Source organism: Bubalus bubalis, chromosome 3, assembly GCF_019923935.1.
Source record: "Bubalus bubalis isolate 160015118507 breed Murrah chromosome 3, NDDB_SH_1, whole genome shotgun sequence".
Lineage (NCBI taxonomy): Eukaryota > Metazoa > Chordata > Mammalia > Artiodactyla > Bovidae > Bubalus > Bubalus bubalis.
This window is the reverse complement of record NC_059159.1, coordinates 163844964-163865217: the sequence shown is the minus strand read 5'-3', so window position 1 is coordinate 163865217 and position 20254 is coordinate 163844964. Positions and strand designations below refer to the sequence as shown.

Here is a 20254-nt window from a genome sequence, read left to right as displayed (position 1 = left end):
AAAAGAGATAACTTTTTTTTTTCTTTTTAACATCCTAGGTTAGAAACAAGCTTCAAAGCCAGAAACTGTACGGGAAAAATTATCTTGGCTGGGAGGGAAGGGATATTATCTATTACAGAGTCAAGTTGAAGGAAAAAGGTAACTAAGAAAAAAACAGATATTCTCAACTGGGTTAATGTCCTTTGCAGATATACAGAGTATTCACAAAACAATGAGTAAAAATTTTTAAATGAAGAGGCAATTCATAACAGAAATGCCAACCTCCAGTAAAGTCACAGGAAGATATCCAGCTTCACTAACTGGATAATGAAAACTAACCGTACGAAAACAAACTCAAAATAGGTTAAAGACCTAAATATAAGAGCTAAGATTATAAAAATTTCAGTGAGCAACACAGATGTAAATCTCTATGATCTGGGATGAGGCAATGGTTTCTTAGCTAAAACCCCAGAAGCACACACACACAAAGTAAAGAAGGTAAACTGGACTTCATTAAAATTTTAAAACTCCGTACTTCACAGGATACCATCCAGAAAATAAAGAGACAAGTCATTAAATGGGAGAAAATTTTTGCAAATCATATACCTGAGAAGGGACTAGTACCCAGATTATATAAAGAACATTTAAATGCAATGATAAAAGGACAGCCTGGCGCTGGAGAAGATTCTTGGGAGTCGCTTGGACGGCAAGGAGCAAAGCAGTCAATCCTGAAGGAAATCAACCCTGAATATTCATTGGAAGGACTCATGCTGAAGCTCCAAAACTTTGGCCTCTTGATGCAAAGAAACGACTCACTGGGAAAAGACTGGGAAATGTTGGAAACTGGGAAATGCTGGGAAAGACTGAGGTAGAAGAAGAAGGGAGCGAACAAGGATGAGATGGTTGCATGTTAGCTGTCAGGGAAATGCAAATCAAAACCACAAAGAGATACCAATCCATCCCCACTAGGGTGGCTGTTATCAAAAAGAAAGGTTATAACCAGGGTTGATGCAGATGTGGAGGAAACAGAACCCTCATACACTGCTGGCATGAACATAAAATGAAGCAGCCACTTTGGAAAACAGCCTGGCAGTTCCTCAAAAGGTTAAATACACAGTTAAACGTGATTCAGCAATTATAGTCTTAGGTATACACCCGAGAAAAATGAAAACACAGACCCACACAACGACTTACAAGTAAACATTCACAGCAGCATTACTCACAGCAGCCAAAAAGTGGGAACAACCCAACTGTCCATCAAAGGCAGCGAACAGAGAAAACGTGAGATAGCCATAGAAGGGACGCTCATCTGACAACAAAATCAAAGCACTGACTGACGCGTGCTAGAACATGAATGAACACTGAAAACGTTATGCTATGAAAAAAGAAAAACAACCTGTCACAAAAGACCATTGTGTATGATTCTCCTTATATCAAATGTCCAGTAATAGGCACACCTATAGAGACAGAACATAGAGTAGTGGTCGCCAGGCACTGGGGAAGAGAGGGTTTGGAATTAACAGGCAAGGATTAAGAGGTTTCCTTTAGGGATGATGAAAAGGTTCTGAAACTGATCTGCTGACGGCTCTATGAATACAATAAAAGCTCTTGACTTGTATTTTCAAATAGGTGAATTGTATGGTATATTAATCAGATCTCAATAAAGCTTTTCTTTAAAAAAAAAGAAATGAAAATTTAAACAATAATTATGCTATATGTTTACTGGGTCTCCAATAAACTCTCCTGGATAGGAGTCTGTCCATCTCATAATCCCTCACCTTCCCAAGGGTGGTAAAAGGACCAACACAAAGTTGATTATTAATAACAGACAATCACCTCCTATAAAAGCTGCTGTTAAGTGAACTTCTGGGGGGGAAAAATGGTTTGTTTCCAGTCTGACTTTTATGTTTAAGTCAGAGATGCTCACCTACATTGAATCTCTCTCCTCCCCAGATATGAAGAAATTTAAATCTCTACATGCTTCAAAAGTACCTTCTACTCAATACTTCCACCCAGACCAAAGGAAACCAGACTTAAAGATACTGGTTAAAGATACAGACTTAAAAATTCACCTTGGGCATTCTGGAAGACTTGCAGTCTCCTGATTCTGGCTTGTGTCTACACATGAGGCTACTATGTTTTACCAGCAGGTGTCGCTGTCTAACCTTGGTCTTTAAGTGCGGAACTTCCAATTCACCTAGTTGCCAGGAGGTGGCGCATTAATTCCCCTTACGCGTAGTATGAACTACACATAAAGAGCAACTTTCTTCCAATACAGTACAGAGAAGGAGAGAAATAAAAGAGTAGCTGTACAGTGGAAAAACCTGACAAGCAATACCTCAAATCAGGTGAATAAGATTAACATCCACAGTGATAAATACCGTTAATGATATAGTACGTACCCTTGACATGATGTAATGGGGATTGTACTTAACCTCTGTGCTTTTCCTCCACAAAACACATCACGCCTGGCTAACTGCGAGCAAAACACCAGACAAATCTCAACGGAGGGACATTCCACAAAAAGCCTGACCAGTACTCAAAGCTATCCAGGTCATCCCAAACCAGGACAGCCTGAGAACCGTCACAATCAAGAACAGCCTGGGACTAAGGAAACGACGACTAAACGTAAAGTGGTTCGTTATTTGTGGCAAACGCGCCGTGCTAGTAGAAAATGTTAATAATAAGCCAAACTGGCTGTGAGGCCTATGAGAACTCACTGTACTGTCTCCTCAATAATTCTGTAAGTCTAAAACTGTTCTAAAATAAAAGTCTATTTAAAAAAAAATTCACTAGCCGCCAATTTTGCCAAATTAATATTTTTAAGGGATAGTTTCAACCGCGTACAAACTATTGGCTTTTCTTTTTTTTCTTTTGGCATGTCTTTAAGTGATCAGAAGAAGGAAAAGGAAAACTTTAGGCTTCAAGAGCAGAGGGAATGGGAGTAGGGGGTGGGGTTCATTCTCATCACAGCACTAGCAACATGGCCTTGAAAATTAAGAAAACCGCTATAGTGTTCCCAGCATAGTCAGCCTGTTCCAACCACGAGGGGATGACTGGAAGACGCAGTAGGCAGTGCTGAGCAGTTACCCAGCCGAGGTTTTTACTGAAAGATAAAGCCCTGCTGAAGTGTTTCATGACCCAGATTTCCCTAAAGCCCCAAAGCGCAAGAAACATCTAGGATCTAAATAGTCATTTATACTTCAAAAAGAAAGTAGTCAGAGAAGTACTCCACATGTATGCTGATTTTAAGTAGTCTTTTAAATTTTATTTGCTCTAGTTTTTTTTTTTTTTAATGTGCAACTAAAGTAACGGATGAGTAGTATGTTTCTTCAATAAATAGAGCTAGGCGGCTTTGGGTTTGTTCTTGTAAAGGAAAAGCTATGGTTGATGGATTGGGTGCTAGATCCCTGCTCCCTGAATTACCCATGTCTAGAGAAAACCCGGCCAGCTGTAATCTGAGGCATCTTTCTCCACCCGGTGGCAGCTCTCCAAACCTCAGAACCATATCTAGGAAGGGTGTGACAGCCAGCCTTTGAGAAGGCAGCAAAGGAGAACTAGGACTCTCCATACCTAAAAAAAAATCAATCTCCTTGTCACAAGGAATATGAAAATCTACCCCACTCCATCCAAGAAACCAGCATACTGTAGAGCAGATCAGAAGTCAAAACCCAAAATGTGAACTACTTATACAGCATCCACAAAATGAACAGTTGATGGGTGGATCTGGTATCAAACGTAAGGCAGTGATTGCCCATAATTTGAGGGGTGAGAGTGAACACTGTCAGGAAAGAGAAAGAAGGAAAAGTGAGTAACAAGCTGTACTGACTTAGTACCTACGGGAATGAGATGAGTGGGCTGGGATTCTTCCAGTTTGTTCCTCAACCAGTCAAAATCCTGGTATCTTCGACGGACAGAATATTCTGGCAGGTCAAACTCCACCCGAGTACTCTGCAAATGAGAAGAGCAGAACAAAATCAGGGTAAGGAAAGAGCAGCTGTCTTGGCAGAAGGGAAGGAAAAAAGCTCTTTCTGGATAACCTAACTGGGCAAGAACACACTTTCCTTCCACCAAACACGCCAGCCACATGGCAGGGTTTACCAGGATGGAATGACGAGTCTAGGTGTGGGGTCCAGTTAAACATTTCAAGGATCTATAAGGAAAATGTTGAGATTTCATTCCCCTCCTTCAGGAAATGGAACTATCCCCCAGAATTGTGTTCATAAAACATTTGATTCATCTTCTCCAAGCTTAACTTTGAAACTTTCTTTTAGTAGATCCCTGGAGAAGAAAATGGCAACCCACTCCAGTATTTTTGCCTGGAGAATTCCATGGACAGAGGAGCCTGGAGAGCTATAGTCCACGGGGTTGCAGAGTCGGACACGACTAAAGCGAATAACACACACACAGTAATTCCACTGAGAATCTTGCTTACTGAATCCAAATCTGTGACTCTTTTTTAAAAAAAAAAATGTTTCCACCTTCTGCTAAATATGCTGACAGGTTTTGCCAAAGGCAGAGGAAAAACAAAAAGTAGAGATAACAGATTACCTACTCATTTAGGAACCAGATTAGATGAAAATAGAAAAGGTTTCGCCTACTCTGCCATATCCTGCCAGGACCATAAGCCTGAAACTATACTGCATTTTAGATGATTTTTTTTAATCTAGAAGGAAATAATACTAAAATATCATCGTATGGCAGAAAAAATATTAATCACATCCCCTTCCCTGAATTTAAGTTTTCTGAAATGTGATTTCAACATTTAACAACAAAAACCAATACTAAATACAATGAATTTATACCAAAGCAAGATTTTTATACATTAATTAGTCCAAACCAAAATTATGTCTCAGATACACCACTTTTCCCTGTGAGGGTACCGACTATATGACAGTCATAGTTCTCAGAATTTAAAGCACAAAATAAAAATGGCTCAAGCTATCTTTTATAAACTTATTGAACTTCCACATCAAAAGTCTGTTTTAATCCATGGAACCAAGAAAACCTTAAAGACACATAAACAAGAGTCATCCATCACAGAAGCAGCCAGTGAACAGCTCTGGCATCAAAAATTATGATTTCGTCCTCCCCAGAAGCCAGGCTCACAGACTGAGCAAAACTGTGAAGTCAAAGGACTCGATCTTGGACAAAACCCCAACTCTTTCTGCCTCTTTTCCCCTTGTCAAAGTTCTGCACGCCAGCATATGCCCGTGGAACACAACCTTCCCCTGTGAAGCAGAGGCAGGAGCGGGAGACATGGGCACGTTTGTTTAATTAGGCATTTATGATTTATTAGAAGGCTGCCCAGAGGAATCAGTGTTGTAGAACTAGAGAGAGAGAGAGGAGAAGGAAAAAACTTAAATCTAAATCACTATTTATGAATCTTTAGGCACAAGGGTGACAGAAACATGGGCAGTAGCCTGGCACTTTGGCTACTTGATGCAAAGAGCCAACTCATTGGAAAAAACCCTGATGCTTCGAAAGTGAAGTGAAGTGAAGTTGCTCAGTCATGTCTGACTCTTTGCGACCCCGTGGACTGTAGCCCACCAGGCTCCTCTGTCCATGGAATTTTCCAGGCAAGAATACTGGAGTGGGTTACCATTTCCTTCTCCAGGGGATCTTCCCGACCCAGGGATCGAACCTGGATCTCCCATGTTGGAGGCAGACGCTTTAAACTCTGAGCCACCAGGAAAGCCCCCTAGAGGCTGGGAAAAATTGAAGGCAAAAGGAGAAGGGGGCAGCAGGGGACAAGACGATTGGATAGCACCACCGACTCAAAGGACATGAGTTAGTGGAGGATAGAGGAGCCTGGTGTGCTTCAGTCCACGGGGTTACAAAGAGTCGGACACAACTGAGCGACTGAACAACAACAAGAACAATAACAACAAAGCCTGGCACTGCACCTGACAGGGGCATGAGCAGTCCCAGCATCTCAGGACGCCACCAAGACGCCCAGAGGCACGGTTCCCTCAACAGTAGGAAGCCAGTTGGAATGGAAGTTCTTCAAGACCCTGCAGAGAGCCCCCAACAGACTCTGTCTGGGGACTTGCCAATGATTATGGGCTCATGAGAAGTAGATTTTGAAAGATGACAAATTAATGCAACTCCTTTTCATTGTAAACAGAACTGGTAGGAGGGCTCTGCTTTCTGCCCTCCTAAATGTTACATGATATCAACTGGTTGCTCCTCTTAATTATAGTTTGCAAAACCATTTCACTGAATTATAGTCTATGTAACATTTCTACTCTTTGAAATCAATCTTTGATAACCACAAAAAACAGTATGTACGATGAAACATAAGTTTTATTTCTGCTGTAACCAATTTTACTTTCAGGCAATTGCTTTTGTTTTTTTGTTTGTTTTTCCTTCTTACTTAGACTAGACACATTTATTTTTAAACTTCAGGAAAATTAAAGTAATATAAAATAAAAACCATAATCCCTCTAAACAGAGAAAAAATGCAATTATATTATGGTTTCCATGTTTTTTTCTATGCATAGTCACTCATATTTCTGTATCTCTTTAATACATCGGATATCTTTCTATATCAACAAGTTCAGATCTATATAATCATCTTTAATCCACATGGATATACCATAATTAAACCAAATAACCATTTAGGTTATTTCCAATTTTTCAATCAGTAGATCCTTACAGTAAGCATCACTGAGCAACTGTTTGATAATTCTCTTGAAAGTATCAAACAGTAAATATGAAAGATTATACTAATTTTTAATCAACAAACTATTTCCAGATATAGACCAATTTATTTTCTAACCATATATTCTCAATACTGGTTATCTTTGATAGAATTATAACTGAAAAATAGTATATCTGTTTTGTTTATTTAATGACTGCTTCAATTGAATATCTTTTAGAATATCTGTTGGCTGTATATTTTTCTTTTGTTAGAGAAATTTATTTTTAATTTGTGAGTCTAGTCTCTTCCATTTGTGAAAATGCTTTAGAGCCACTTAGCCTATCATAAGGAGAAGGTAATGGCACCCCACTCCAGTACTATTGCCTGGAAAATCCCATGGGCGGAGGAGCCTGGTGGGCTGCAGTCCATGGGGTCACTAAGAGTTGGACACGACTTGAGTGACTTCACTTCCACTTTTCACTTTCATGCCTTGGAGAAGGAAATGGCAACCCACTCCAGTGTTCTTGCCTGGAGAATCCCAGGGACGGAGGAGCCTGGTGGGCTGCTGTCTATGGGGTCGCACAGAGTCGGACACGACTGAAGTGACTTAGCAGCAGCAGCAGCAACCTATCATAATTGCCAAATAGCTTTTATTACACAGAATTTTTAAAATCATTAAACCATCAAATTTATCCATTTTTTTCCCCTTTAGGGTTACTACTTTTAGTGTCACTGGTAAGAAGGCTGCCCTCATTGTAAGCTTTTAAAAATTATCTTAATTATCTCCTTTATTTGTGGCTTATGTGTGTGCGTGTGCGTGTGCGTGTGTGTGTGTGTGTGTGTTCAGTCATTCAGTCATGTCGGACCCTTTGCAAACCCATGGACTGTATAGCCCATCAGGCTCCTTTGTCCATGGAATTTTCCAGGCAAGAATACTGGAGCAGGTTGCCATTCCTTCTCCAGGGGATCTTCCTTACCCAGGAACTGAACCCACATCCCCTGAGTCTCCCGTATTGGCAGGCAAATTCTTCACCACGTGCCACCTGGGAAGCCCTTTATATATTTGTCTTTAACTGCTACTATTCTATGTCTAGGACTCTATCATTAGAAAATACTTTTTAAAATTGTGGCAAAGATATTTGTATAATGATGTTCACTGCAATATTATTTAAAATAAATTCAAAGAAACTAAACATTCAACAATTAAAAAAATTGTCAAGGAAATTATGGTATAATTATTCTATGGTTATCAGTAATCATGCCTACAAGACATTTTTAACAACAAAAATGTTTCAATATAGTTTTAAGGAAAAAAGCAGGATGCTAAGTCATTTCAGTCGTGTCCGACTCTATGCGACCCCATAGACGGCAGCCCACCAGGCCTCCCCATCCCTGGGGTTCTCCAGGCAAGAACACTGGAGTGGGTTGCCATTTCCTTCTCCACTGCATGAAAGTGAAAAGTGAAAGTGAAGTCTCTCAGTCGTGTCCAACTCTTAGTGACCCCATGGACCGCAACCTACCAGGCTCCTCCGTCCATGGGATTTTCCAAGCAAGAGTACTGGAGTGGGGTGCCATTGCCTTCTCCGAAAAAGCAGGATACAAAATTGTATATGATTTCATTGGTATTAAAATTTTGGACATAAAAAGTTAGAAGAAAAATCTAGAACCAATAATGACAACTATCTACTTTACATTCAACTTTACTTCCAAACTTTCTAATATTCTCCTATAATATTTTTAATAGTTACAAAAAACCTGCTTATTAAAAAAAAAATAACTCATTTAAGGACAGAGGACTTAAGAAATCAGCGAAACTTGTTTGATGCTTTGGAAAGCAGTAACATTAAAAAAAAATCATCATAAAACAGAAAGGATGCTCACAATTGCTGACCCAAAATTTATTTTACTTTTTACCACTTCTTGTTCTAGAAAAGATATAGTGATATTTGGAATATGATCAAGTGACATAAATTAGAAGTAGGTGAGCAAGATAGAGGAAAAATAAGGACAGAAATAAAAAGTAGAGCTGAGAATGAGGCTAGCAACACACACTCACCTTGGAATTCTGCATGCTTGTTAAAACTGGGCCACAGACATTACTGTGAATTTCTGGAGGGAAATCTAGTCTGTTGTAAGACACGTAGTGCTCGTAAAAGATGCAGGTCAATAAAACCCCAACTCTGAGTCTGTAATAAAATTTTCCTCTCTGAAATTCAGGGTCTAACTCAGAAAAAAAATAAAGTACTAACAAGTGTTTATCTCTATTTTCTAGTATCTGTAGTCAACAAAACAATAAAAAAAGGAAGTGTACACCCACAATCCCATGATGAGAGGCGACCACTTCACACCTTACTGTGTTCCACAGTCTAGAATGTTCCACAAAGACCACCAGATCATGTGTATACACCTAAAGTCAGATCTACAAATAGGCAACCGAGCACAAGAGTGGTAATGAAGAATATCCACTTTCACCATTGCACCCTACAAGTATCTCCTTGGTCATTCTTAAGCATCTCCACCCCGTTTTGTTAACACTCTGGAAGACTAAAGCACAGAGCCACAGTAAAATCAACCACCCAGGAGCTCACCCAGTCCCCTGGGCCTCACCTTCCCACAAAAGAACGCCTCTTTATTCCCTAGGGGCTGATGGGCCCCGTGACTGTGGACTGAAGCTTCTCCTAAGACTTTTCATTAAATTCAAAATTTACAGTCCTTTCACTCTAGAGAGATTCAGTCTTTTGTAATAAATGCCATCTATCTAGGCCACAGCTGGATCCTAAGAAGCCTAAGCAACTCCCTCCCTGTAGAAAGGACCTCTTCCTTTATCAAATGGTAGCCAGCTCCTCTCATTCTCGGAGAAGGCAATGGCACCCCACTCCAGTACTCTTGCCTGGAAAATCCCATGGACGGAGGGGCCTGGTGGGCTGCAGTCCATGGTGTCGCTGGGAGTCGGACATGACTGAGCGACTTCACTTTCACTTTTCACTTTCACGCACTGGAGAAGGAAATGGCAACCCACTACAGTGTTCTTGCCTGGAGAATCCCAGGGACAGCAGAGCCTGGTGGGCTGCCATCTATGGGGTCACACAGAGTCGGACATGACTGAAGTGACTTAGCAGCAGCAGCAGCATACGCATTCTGGTTCAAAGCCCCGCGGCGCTCAGCACACCTGAAACTATACCTGAAGAGGCTTCTGGCTGCCTCCCTCTGAGCTTCCATTTACCTCCTCCTTAGATCTTCCCACCTGGTTCCCTGGGACTCCTGTTCCTTAAGTAATAACGTCCTGCAGTTCCCCGACCTGCTCGAATCCTGAAAGCTGGCTCTCCCGTGAGAATATACCCCGCCCTCCACCTTGCTGTGCCGCAGGTGGGAAGCTGCAGGCGTTCTCACATCTCACAAACCTCTGAGAGCAAGACCGAGAGCCGCTGGTGACAGCCGGCTCACTCCTCCCACACTCCGCCTCGGCCCCCGAAAGTCCTTGCAAGGCCCCTGCTGTCAGGACACAGACCTCTCTGCCTCTCCTCACGCTGTCACCCGCTGACACGCTGGCCCTTCTGCTGACTCCCTGACAGTACCAGGCCCTCAGGCTTCGTAACCGGGCTGCCCTCAAGACCCAGGTGTTCCCACACACAACACTCACCTCCAAGCCAACAGCGCCACACCCCATGCCCGCGGCCGCTCCACAGACGTTGCCATCACGCTGAAATTCAGACATCTCCCATGCTAACTGGCACCTCCTACAGTACAGACTCTTCCATTTCCCAGGACCCTTGTTTATTCAGCCTCGGGATCTACAGTTCCTGACAATCCATCCACTCCTGTCTTCACTTTCTTCCTTATTCAGCCGTCAGTTCCAAAATGAATCACTTCAACCTCTGACCTGCTGATATCCTGAACGCCCCTTCCAAGCTGTCATTCACGCGTGCGTGCGTGCTAAGTCGCTTCAGTCCTGTCTGACTCTTTGCGACCCTATAGACTGTGCCCTCCAGGCTCCTCCGTCCACGGGATTCTCCAGGCAACAATACTGGACTGGGTTGCCATGCCCTCCTCCAGGGGACCTTCCCAACCGAGGGATAGAGCACGCGTCTCTCATGTCTCCTGCACTGGCAGGCAGGTTCTTTGCCACTAGCGCCATCTGGGAAGCCCATCATTTAAGCAGCTCTGGCAAAAATGCAACCACCTACTGCCTGCTTTTCCAGACTTAGGCACTGTCTGAAGGAAAAACAAAATCAGGGAAACACACGGAAACCATGAATTCTACAACTGGACCCACAACACTGCCAAGCAATCTCTGGATACTTCCTTAGTCAAGTCTCTTCCCCATTTTTCATGAGTTAATGCAGTTTTGAAAGCTTCTAAGCCCCACTTCAAAACCTCCCCCTTCACTCTTTGTAAAGACTTGGTTATCTCTTCACGGGAAAACTGCAGATATAAGTAAAAAATCCCTCAACTTCCTGCCACAAAAAATCTCCTACTTCCCTTTTTCCTCCAGAAACAATGGGAAAAGTAGGCCTCCCTCAATGGAGGCTGTTCCTTCCCCCAGTTCCGCTCAGGACTCTCCTCCCTCCTCCTCAGTGGCTTCCATCCTTACCTCCAACCTCTGACCCAGTTCTTCTCTACCAACACTGGCCACGTGGCACTTATACAAGTCTCTTCCATCCTAACAAAATGCCTCTCCCCTCAAAGCCACAACCCCACTACAGCCACTGTTCTTTCTCTCGTTGTTCTTTCTTTCATTGCCAAACGGGGTGCTGTACCCCCACCGCAGTGAAACTGCTCTCACCTTAGTCATCAACAGCCTTCTTGTCATTAAATCTAACATTCACTTTGTAATCCTTATATATGACTTGACCTCAGCAGCATTTAGCCTTTGTTGACCACTGAGGCATTTGAAGACAGGAATTAATTGGGGCATAAGCCTTGGGCTCCAAAATCACTGCATATTGTGACTGTAGCCATGAAATTAAAAGATGCTTGCTCTTTGAAAGTTATAACAAACCTAGACAGTGTATTAAAAAGCAGAGACAACACTTTGCTGACAAAGGTCCGTATAATCAAAGTTATGGTTTTTCCAATAGTCATGTGCAGATGTGAGAGCTGGACCATAAAGAAGGCTGAGTGCCAAAGCACTGAAGCTTTTGAATTGTGGTGCTGGAGAAGACTCTTGAGAGTCCCTTGGACTGCAAAGAGATCAAACTAGTCAATCCTAAAGGAAATCAGTCCTGAATATTAATTGAAAGGACTGATGCTGAAGCTCCAATACTTTGGCCCACCTGATGGGAAGAACCAATTCATTGGAAAAGACCCTGATGCTGGGAAAGATTGAAGTCAAAAGGAAAAGGGGGTGAGAGAGGATAAGATGGTTGGATAGCATCACCGACTCCATGGACATGAATTTGAGCAAACTCTGGGAGATAGTGAAGGACAAGGAGCTTGGCCTGCTGCAGTCCATGGAGTCGCAAAGCCACGACTTAGCAACTGAACAACAAAAAGCTTTAGTGATGACTATCTGGTGATGGGATAAAAGTCAAAAAGAGGATGGCTTCTAAAGGGAGCAGAAGGCGCCTCTCTACTTCTAACACCCAGTCTACTTGCAATTTATCATCAATTTCAACAGTCAGGCCATGGTAGTAGACACCACAGTGCTGCGGGAGTGGGGGTGGAACTTTCTGGAAAATCATGCTTTTTGAAAGCACAGCACAAGACAGATCTGGGTTTAAGTTTCAACACATGTTAGTTGCATGTCTGAGCAATTTTCTCAATTATTGCTGTGTCTTAGGTTCCTCATTTGCAAAAGTAAGAATACTATCAGTACCTACTTCATTTAGGATTAACGGATGATATATTTAAAGCACTTGGCACAAAATAAATGACAGCTCATCCACAGAATGGGATACTGCTGCACTCTTAGAAATGATAGCATAAAAGTGTGCTCACTGGCATTTACTAGCAGAGAAAGACATTTGCAACATATTAAGTGAATTGGCCACTAGCAAAATACTCATTTTTGTGAATGGATAGAGACAAATAGTTCAGAGAATTCTAAATCATTATTTCTTGCTGGTGAGCTTGTGTTTTTTTTATTTTATTGTTTTAACTTACTTGAGTTTTTTAATTTCTCTGTAATGGGCACATATTAGTTATATAAAATTTGAAGGGTTCCGACTGCAAAAAAAAAAAAAAAAAGTACAGCATGTGGGAAATGCTCAGTAATTCTCTATTATTATGATGTTATCTTCTAGAAGTTGCAGAGAAAACTGCTAGGATCTGCCGGCCCTAAGAAGGCTGGTCTCCACAAATGGAGAGATAAGATACCCATGATTTAGACCTGGGTGGGGAACACTTTGCCTGCATTGGCTCCCAGCCCTAGGTTCATCTGAGCTCAGGAAAAGCAACTCTGTACTTTTGCCAGTTTTTGTCATCAGAAATCTGAACTAGGCCTGGGAGTTAAAGCAATAAAGTATTTGTACAACCTCATCCTCAGACCATTAACTCTGCTTGATAATCTCACCAGGAGTGGGGGTCCTGGACAAGAGCAGGTGTTTGGGAACCTGTGTTCCCATCTGTCCTCTCTCATCCCCAAATATCCCTCAGTTCATTCAGTTCAGTCACTCAGTCATGTCCGATTCTTTGCAACCCCATGGACTGTAGCATGCCAGGCCTCCCTGTCTACCACCAACTCATGTCCATCATGTCCATCGAGTTGTCCACTGAGTTGATGATGCCATCCAACTATCTCATCCTCTGTTGTCCACTTCTCTTCCTGCCCTCAATCTTTCCCAGCATCAGGGTCTTTTCCAATGAATCAGTTGTTCACATCAGGTGGCCAAGGTACCAGAGCTTCAGCATCAGTCCTTCCAATGAATATTCAGGACTGATTTCCTTAATGATTGACTGGTTTGATCTCCTTATAGTCCAACAGACTCTCAAGAGTCTTCTCCAGCAACACAGTTCAAAAGCATCAATTCTTCAGCGCTCAGCCTTCTTTATGGTCCAACTCTCACATCCATACATAACTACTGGAAAAACCATAGCTTTGACTAGATGGACCTTTGTCGGCAAAGTAATCTCTGCTTTTTAAAATGCTGTCTAGGTTGGTCATAACCTTTCATCAGAGGAGCAAGCATCTTTTAATTTCATGGTTGCAGTCACCATCTGCAGTGGTTTTGGAGCCCAAGAAAATAAAGTCTGTTACTGTCATTGTTTCCCCATCTATTTGCCATAAAGTGATGGGACCAGATGCCATGATCTTAGCATAATCTTTCTAAATGTTGAGTTTTAAGCCAGCTTTTTCACTCTCCTCTTTCACTTTCATCAAGAGGCTCTTTAGTTCCTCTTCGCTTTCTGCCATAAGGGTGGTGTCATCTGCATATCTGAGGTTATTGATATTTCTCCCTGCAATTTTGATTCCAGCTTGTACTTCATCTAGCCCAGCATTTTGCATGATGTACTCTGCATAAATAAGCAGGTTGACAATATACAGCCTTGATATACTCCTTTCCCAATTTGGAACCAGTCCGTTGTTCCATGTCCACTTCTAACTGTTGCTACTTGACTTACATACAGGTTTCTCAGGAGGCAGGTATGGTGGTCTGGTTTTCCATCTCTTTAAGAATTTTCCAGTTTGTTGTGATCTACACAGTCAAAAGCATAGTCAATGAAGCAGAAGTAGATTTGTTTTTGAATTCTCGTGCTTTTTCTATGATCCAACGGATGTTGGCAATTTGATCTCTGGTTCTTCTTCCTTTTCTAAATCCAGCTTGAACATCTGAAAGTTCTCAGTTCATGTACTGTTGAAGCCTATCTTGGAGAATTTTGAACATTACTTTGCCAGCATGTGGGCTTCCCTGGTGGCTCAGACGGTAATGCATCTGCCTGCAATGCAGGAGACCTGGGTTTGATCCCTAGGTTGGGAAGTTCCCCTGGAGAAGGAAATGGCAACTCACTCCAGTACTCTTGCCTGGAAAATCCCATGGACGGAGGAGCCTGGTAAGCTACAGTCCATGAGGTTGCAAAACATTGGACACAACTGAGCGACTTCACTTTCTTTCTTTCTTCCTTTCTTCCCTTCTTTCCCTTCCTTCCTTCTTTCTTTCTTTCTTTTTTGCCAGCATGTGAGATGAGTGCAATTGTGCAATAGTTTGAGCATTCTTTGGCATTGCCTTTCTTTGGGACTGGAATGAAAACTGACCTTTTCCAGTCCTGTGGCCACTGCTGAGTTTTCCAAATTTGAGGCATATTGAGTGCAGCACTTTCACAGCATCATCTTTCAGGATTTGGAATAGCTCCACTGGAATTCCATCACCTCCACTAGCCTTGTTCATAGTGATGCTTCCTAAGGCCCACTTGACTTCACATTCCAGGATGTCTGGCTCTAGGTGAGTGATCACACCATTGTGACTATCTGGGTCGTGAAGATCATTTTTGTACCATTCTTCTGTGTATTCTTGCCACCTCTTCTTAGTATCTTCTCCTGTTAGGACCATACTGTTTCTGTCCTTTATTGTGCCCATCTTCTGCATGAAATGTTCCCTTGGTATCTCTAATTTTCTTGAAGAGATCTCTAATCTTTCCCATTCTATTGTTTTCTTCTATTTCTTTGCATTGATCACTGAGGAAGGCTATCTTCTCTCTCCTTACTATTCTTTGGAACTCTGCATTCAGATGGATACATCTGTCCTTTTCTCCTTTTCACATATCCCTAAGCATCCTTTTTATACAACACTCAGAAAGAAGGCTCCAGATGAATCACCAAGGTATTAAACCTGGTGTCACTATTTGACACAGGAGAAGAAAAGGACTCTGATTTGAGGTCAGAAGTGGAATTCACAGTAAGAAGTAAAAACTGAACCTTGCAACAAGTTCAGCCTTGAGGTGTTGTCCTTGAAGCCAAGGGAAAATGTGGGATTGGAACTTGGAAGAGATCATTCTGAGATGATCCTGACTTAAGAGAAAATAAAATAACTCCAGGAAAAGAGGCAGAAGTAAGAGCACCACGGAGAAAGGGGCCAAGGGAGGGCAGAGAGGAGGCAGAGGAGAGCGTGGTGAGCTGCAGGACCACGTCAGCCTGAGAGCCCGATGACAGGGAGGCACAGTGCAGGCGGAGGACAGAAGGGGCGGGGACGCGTCAAGACAGGCAAGCGCTGCTGTGCCAGCAAGGCCGTCACGTTGTCATTCAGCTGTTCAGAGCACAAATGCAAGAAAACCAGGTTTTGCATTTCACTGACTACAGGCTAAAAAATAAGTTGACCCCAGGGTGAAAAATGCCAACAAAGGTACATGCAGTCAAAGTTCTGGTTTTTCCAAGGCTTCCCTGGTGGCTCAGTGGTAAAGAACACACCTGCAACGTAGGAGACACAGGTTCGATCCCTGGGTCAGGAAGATCCTGTGGAGAAGGAAATGGCAACCCACTCCAGTATTCTTGCCTGGGAAACCCCATGGACAGAGGAGCCCGGCTGGATACAGTCCATGGGGTCTCAAAGAGTCAGACACGCCTTAGCGATTGAACAACAACAAGGGGAAAAAAAATAAGTAGCTACAAATGGCTCATGGGAATACACGTATCACCCTAGGACCTCCGAGGACATAATACACACTGAAGCACCTGGCGATGCTGAGGAATATTACCCAGTGGCAAAAGAGATGGGGGAAACTGTGTTAGCACATGTGCGTGTACACACGCACAAACTTTCAAATGTCAACCAGTGCAGAAAAGACCAGGCAGTTAAACAGTGGCACGTGGCAGGAAGTCAATAAATATTAGTTCCCATCCTTTTTTGACATCAAGTCTAATGACACCAGATTAAAATCATGGTCTCATCACAGAACTTCAGGCTGATACAATGACTCATAAATTTCAAGAGTAAAGAGATTCTGGGACTTCCTTGGCAGTCCAAGGGGCTCGGGTTCAATCCCTGTTTGGGGACCTAAGATCCCACATGTTACACAGTGTAACCAAAAAAAAAAAAAAAAGGAGAGAGAGAGAGAGAGAAAATAATGAGATATTAACATGTTAAACACTATCCCCATAGAAAGTAAGTGTCTTACTTTCTATGACTACATTTGAAAGACTGGAGTCACAATTTCTCCTTCATTTTAAGATAAAAGAAAACACTTACATATAACCCTTTTAAATCTGAATATATCCACTCTCTGAAAAAGCTGTACCCACAGCTGTGATAAAGGTGAACAGAGTTGTGCAGACGAGGGAAAAGGAAAAGGCAGGGATCACGGCGGTAGGACGGCTTCTCCAAGCAGTGCACACAAGGCGAACGAGGACAAAGGGACCTACTTTGGTGGTGATCCTGTACGTGATGTAGGTCTCCATTGTACAGACATGCTTCTTGGGGTCATCAACCGTGACAAAGAGGTCTCTGGTCTCACCATCCATGTCATCGTCAAGCTGAAGTCTGTTGAGAAGGGAAGATGAAGAAGCTGGACTCGCCGTGCCTGCTGGAGTACCGCCATTGGGCAAAATGAGATCCTGAGGGAAGAAAAGAATCACCTTACACGTGAGCTGAGACACTCGAGAACACCAGCGAAAGTGGCTGGTGGGGCCAAACCGAGAAACACCTCTAAATACAAAAATAACTTTCAGAGAATCTGATCCTCTCCTTTCTTAACATTTCTTAAGTGAACAGAGTCTTTTATGACCACAAGAAACACACGACAGGCAGCACTCTCCACCAAATCCTGTCGATTCATCTCCCAGCGCTGCAGGAACCAACAGTTCAGGGACACAGAACCTAAGAGCCGCCTGCATCGTCAGACTTGGACAGAGAAGGAGCTTCTGAGCACGCCACAGTCTCTCATTTCCCCACTTTCTCAAGACCGCCACTTGGGCCCAGGTGAACATTAAAGGGCCAGAACCCTCTTAAATACCTAACACGTTTGAAAACTCAACCATCACAAAGAGATAATTAAACATTATATATCTGGAATAAGTTCACACCACTATCTAGTAAGTATGCTTCCCAGAAAACTGAATCTATATCCTGAACACAGCACAACATCAATTTACAGGAAACAATCTATAAGGATGAGATAAGCAGAGTCTACACTCTGTGACACTAAAGAGAACTAAAGATCCAGTTTCAATAAATAAACTGCAAGAAAAAAAAGAGAGATAGAAAGAACGCCTATAAAGAAATTTAAGAGATATATCAATGATTGCAATGCGTCCTGATTAAAACACAGGGTTAAAACATTTTTTGGATATTCAGGAAAACTTTAATATCAAATAATTATTTGATGACATGAAGGAATTATTAGGTGTGGTAATGAAAGTATGATGATTTTACAAAGTCTTCATCTTTTAGTAACATGTAACTATGGTATTCATAGATTAAATGATAGAATGTGTGGTGTTAATATTTGTTTTAAAATAATTAAGGACAGATAGGTGGGTAATCGGAGAAGGCAATGGCAACCCACTCCAGTACTCTTGCCTGGAAAATCCCATGGACGGAGGAGCCTGGAAGGCTGCAGTCCATGGGGTCGCTAGGAGTCAGACATGACTGAGCGACTTCACTTTCACTTTTCACTTTCATGCATTGGAGAAAGAAATGGCAACCCACTCCTGGAGTGGGTTCTTGCCTGGAGAATCCCAGGAACAGAGGAGCCTAGTGGGCTGCCGTCTAGGGGATCCCACAGAGTTGGACACGACTGAAGCGACTTAGCAGTAATAGGTGGGTAATGGGCTTCCCTGGTGGCTCAGACAGTAAACAAACTGTCTGCAAAGCAGGAGACCCAGGTTCAATCCCTGAATCAGGAAGATCCCCTGGAGAAGGGAATAGCTATCCACTCCAGAATTCTTTCTTGCCTGGAGAATTCCACAGTCAGAGGAGTCTGGTAGACTACAGTCCATGGGGTCACAAAGAGTCAAGATGCACCAAAGTTGATCATTATTGAAGCTGGTACTTGCAGATTCATTACAAATTCTCTCCTCTTCCATATTTGTTTAAAATTTTCCACAACAGAAAAGCTTAAAGGAGGTGGGGAGAGCAAATACCAGAAAAGAAAGGGAAGGAAAGGTTAAAAACTTAGGGACTTCTTTCTTCTTAGGTCTCAGCAGGAAGCCACTTGAATCAATTATGTCCCTTTAATATCAAAAAATATGTAGCCTTCCAGTTACCTTTTCTGCTTTTCTTCCAGTTACCTTATGCTACTGCTGCTTTTCCGGTTTTAAGATTTGACAAGAGAACAAAACCCTGTCCTAGCAGATGTGAATGTCACCTTGGAATAATTAGAAGGCAAAGACTAAGGACTATGGCAAGAAATGACATGATACTAAGCAAAGGGCCTTGGTCAGGAATGCTGTCTGCATTCCTGACCTGTGGGGCAGTCAGATCACAGGCTGCGGGTGGGGAGGTGCTTCCCCTGAATGATGTCTTCTTGTGTGCAGGCTGGATATGACTTAGCCCCCAGAGAAAAGAACATACAGGAAATGAAAAGTCAACCAAGCCATCATATCCACGAGCTCCAGCTGAACATGGCACATCTGGGAACAGGGTCTGGAACAAGGCGGAGGGAAGCACGGCCTGGGGTCAAGGGCAATGTCACCCAACTCCATGGGTGATGGAAAGTAAATTAAAAAAGCACCTTCCTTTGTCTCCCTGACCACAGATAATTTAATCACATTCTTAACATATGCCATCAAAAATACTTTTGTAATTTCTGAAAGGGTACCATTTCACAGAAGATACTCAATGGGAATGGACCCCACCCCTCCACTTCTCAGCCAAGGGGCTTGTTAGCTGGAAAGGCAAGCCCCTCAGCAGCTGCTCTTGTGTGGACCACAGGACCTTGATACAGCAGTATCCTGCAAACTGCTTCCTCAGCACACTGATGCCACGGGGCATGCAGTGTCCCTAACACAGGGTCTAGGGATCCAGGAGAGGACATCTCTGGGGCTCTGAGACAACCATCACATCTTTATCTCTTCAGTAAATATTTAAACGCTGACCTCAGGCAAGACACTCAACTAGGCATTGAGGAGCCCCCCTCTGATTTTTTTTTTTTTTAATCAACTCTAGCTCACTGGGCCTCAGAAAAGCTTCATCACCTATGGCTAAACATTGCACAAAAGAATAAAAGAATTCAAAACCTTCAGTCAGATAAGCCAACATCAGCTCAGACAGCAATGTTTCACAATCTGGCCTGAACTGATCCTGGAACTCACTATGCTATTTCATATTCCTCATCATGGCTTGCACGGCATATACACACCCCTCTTTCTATGCAGGGGGCTCCAAGGATCTCACAGGAATCTGCCCAAATGACCCCCTCTTGGAATTTTTCCTGGATCCATGCCCAGGCAGAACAGCCACTCCCTTCTCAATACCTTAAAGATACATCCATGGAAGCAATTTTCATAGTTTTAATCATTTATTTACATATATAGCTTTCCCACAAGCACTGTGCATCCTCTATAACTGTGCCTTGTTTGTGTGTGTGCGTGATTATCTGTTTGTTTGCAGGTCACCCATGACTCCAGCCAGCTCCCCTAACCTTTGTTCTGGGGACCTGAGTCAAAAACCCTCCAGGAAGAGCCCACAAGAAGGTCTAAAAAGTCTTGGATGGAGAGTGGGAACTTCAGTTCTCAAGTCAGTTAGTGGGGTTTGGGGAGGACAA

The 20254-nt window shown here is 42.8% G+C and overlaps 1 protein-coding gene across 7 annotated transcripts in view; it reads right to left on the bottom strand.

Moving 5' to 3' along the window:
* The window catches only part of SNX30 (sorting nexin family member 30), a 109251-nt gene that overhangs the window by 43695 nt on the left and 45302 nt on the right, over positions 1 to 20254 (bottom strand). For 6 of the 7 annotated variants that reach the window (XM_044940459.2, XM_044940461.2, XM_044940463.2 and 3 more), the window contains exons 2-3: positions 16914 to 17105; positions 3820 to 3930 (exon numbers count right to left, since the gene is read on the bottom strand). In XM_044940459.2, the coding sequence (XP_044796394.1) occupies positions 3820 to 3930; positions 16914 to 17105 (303 nt within the window). The remainder of the gene's footprint in view (positions 1 to 3819; positions 3931 to 16913; positions 17106 to 20254) is intronic. The other variant, XM_044940464.2, reaches the window with a different exon arrangement.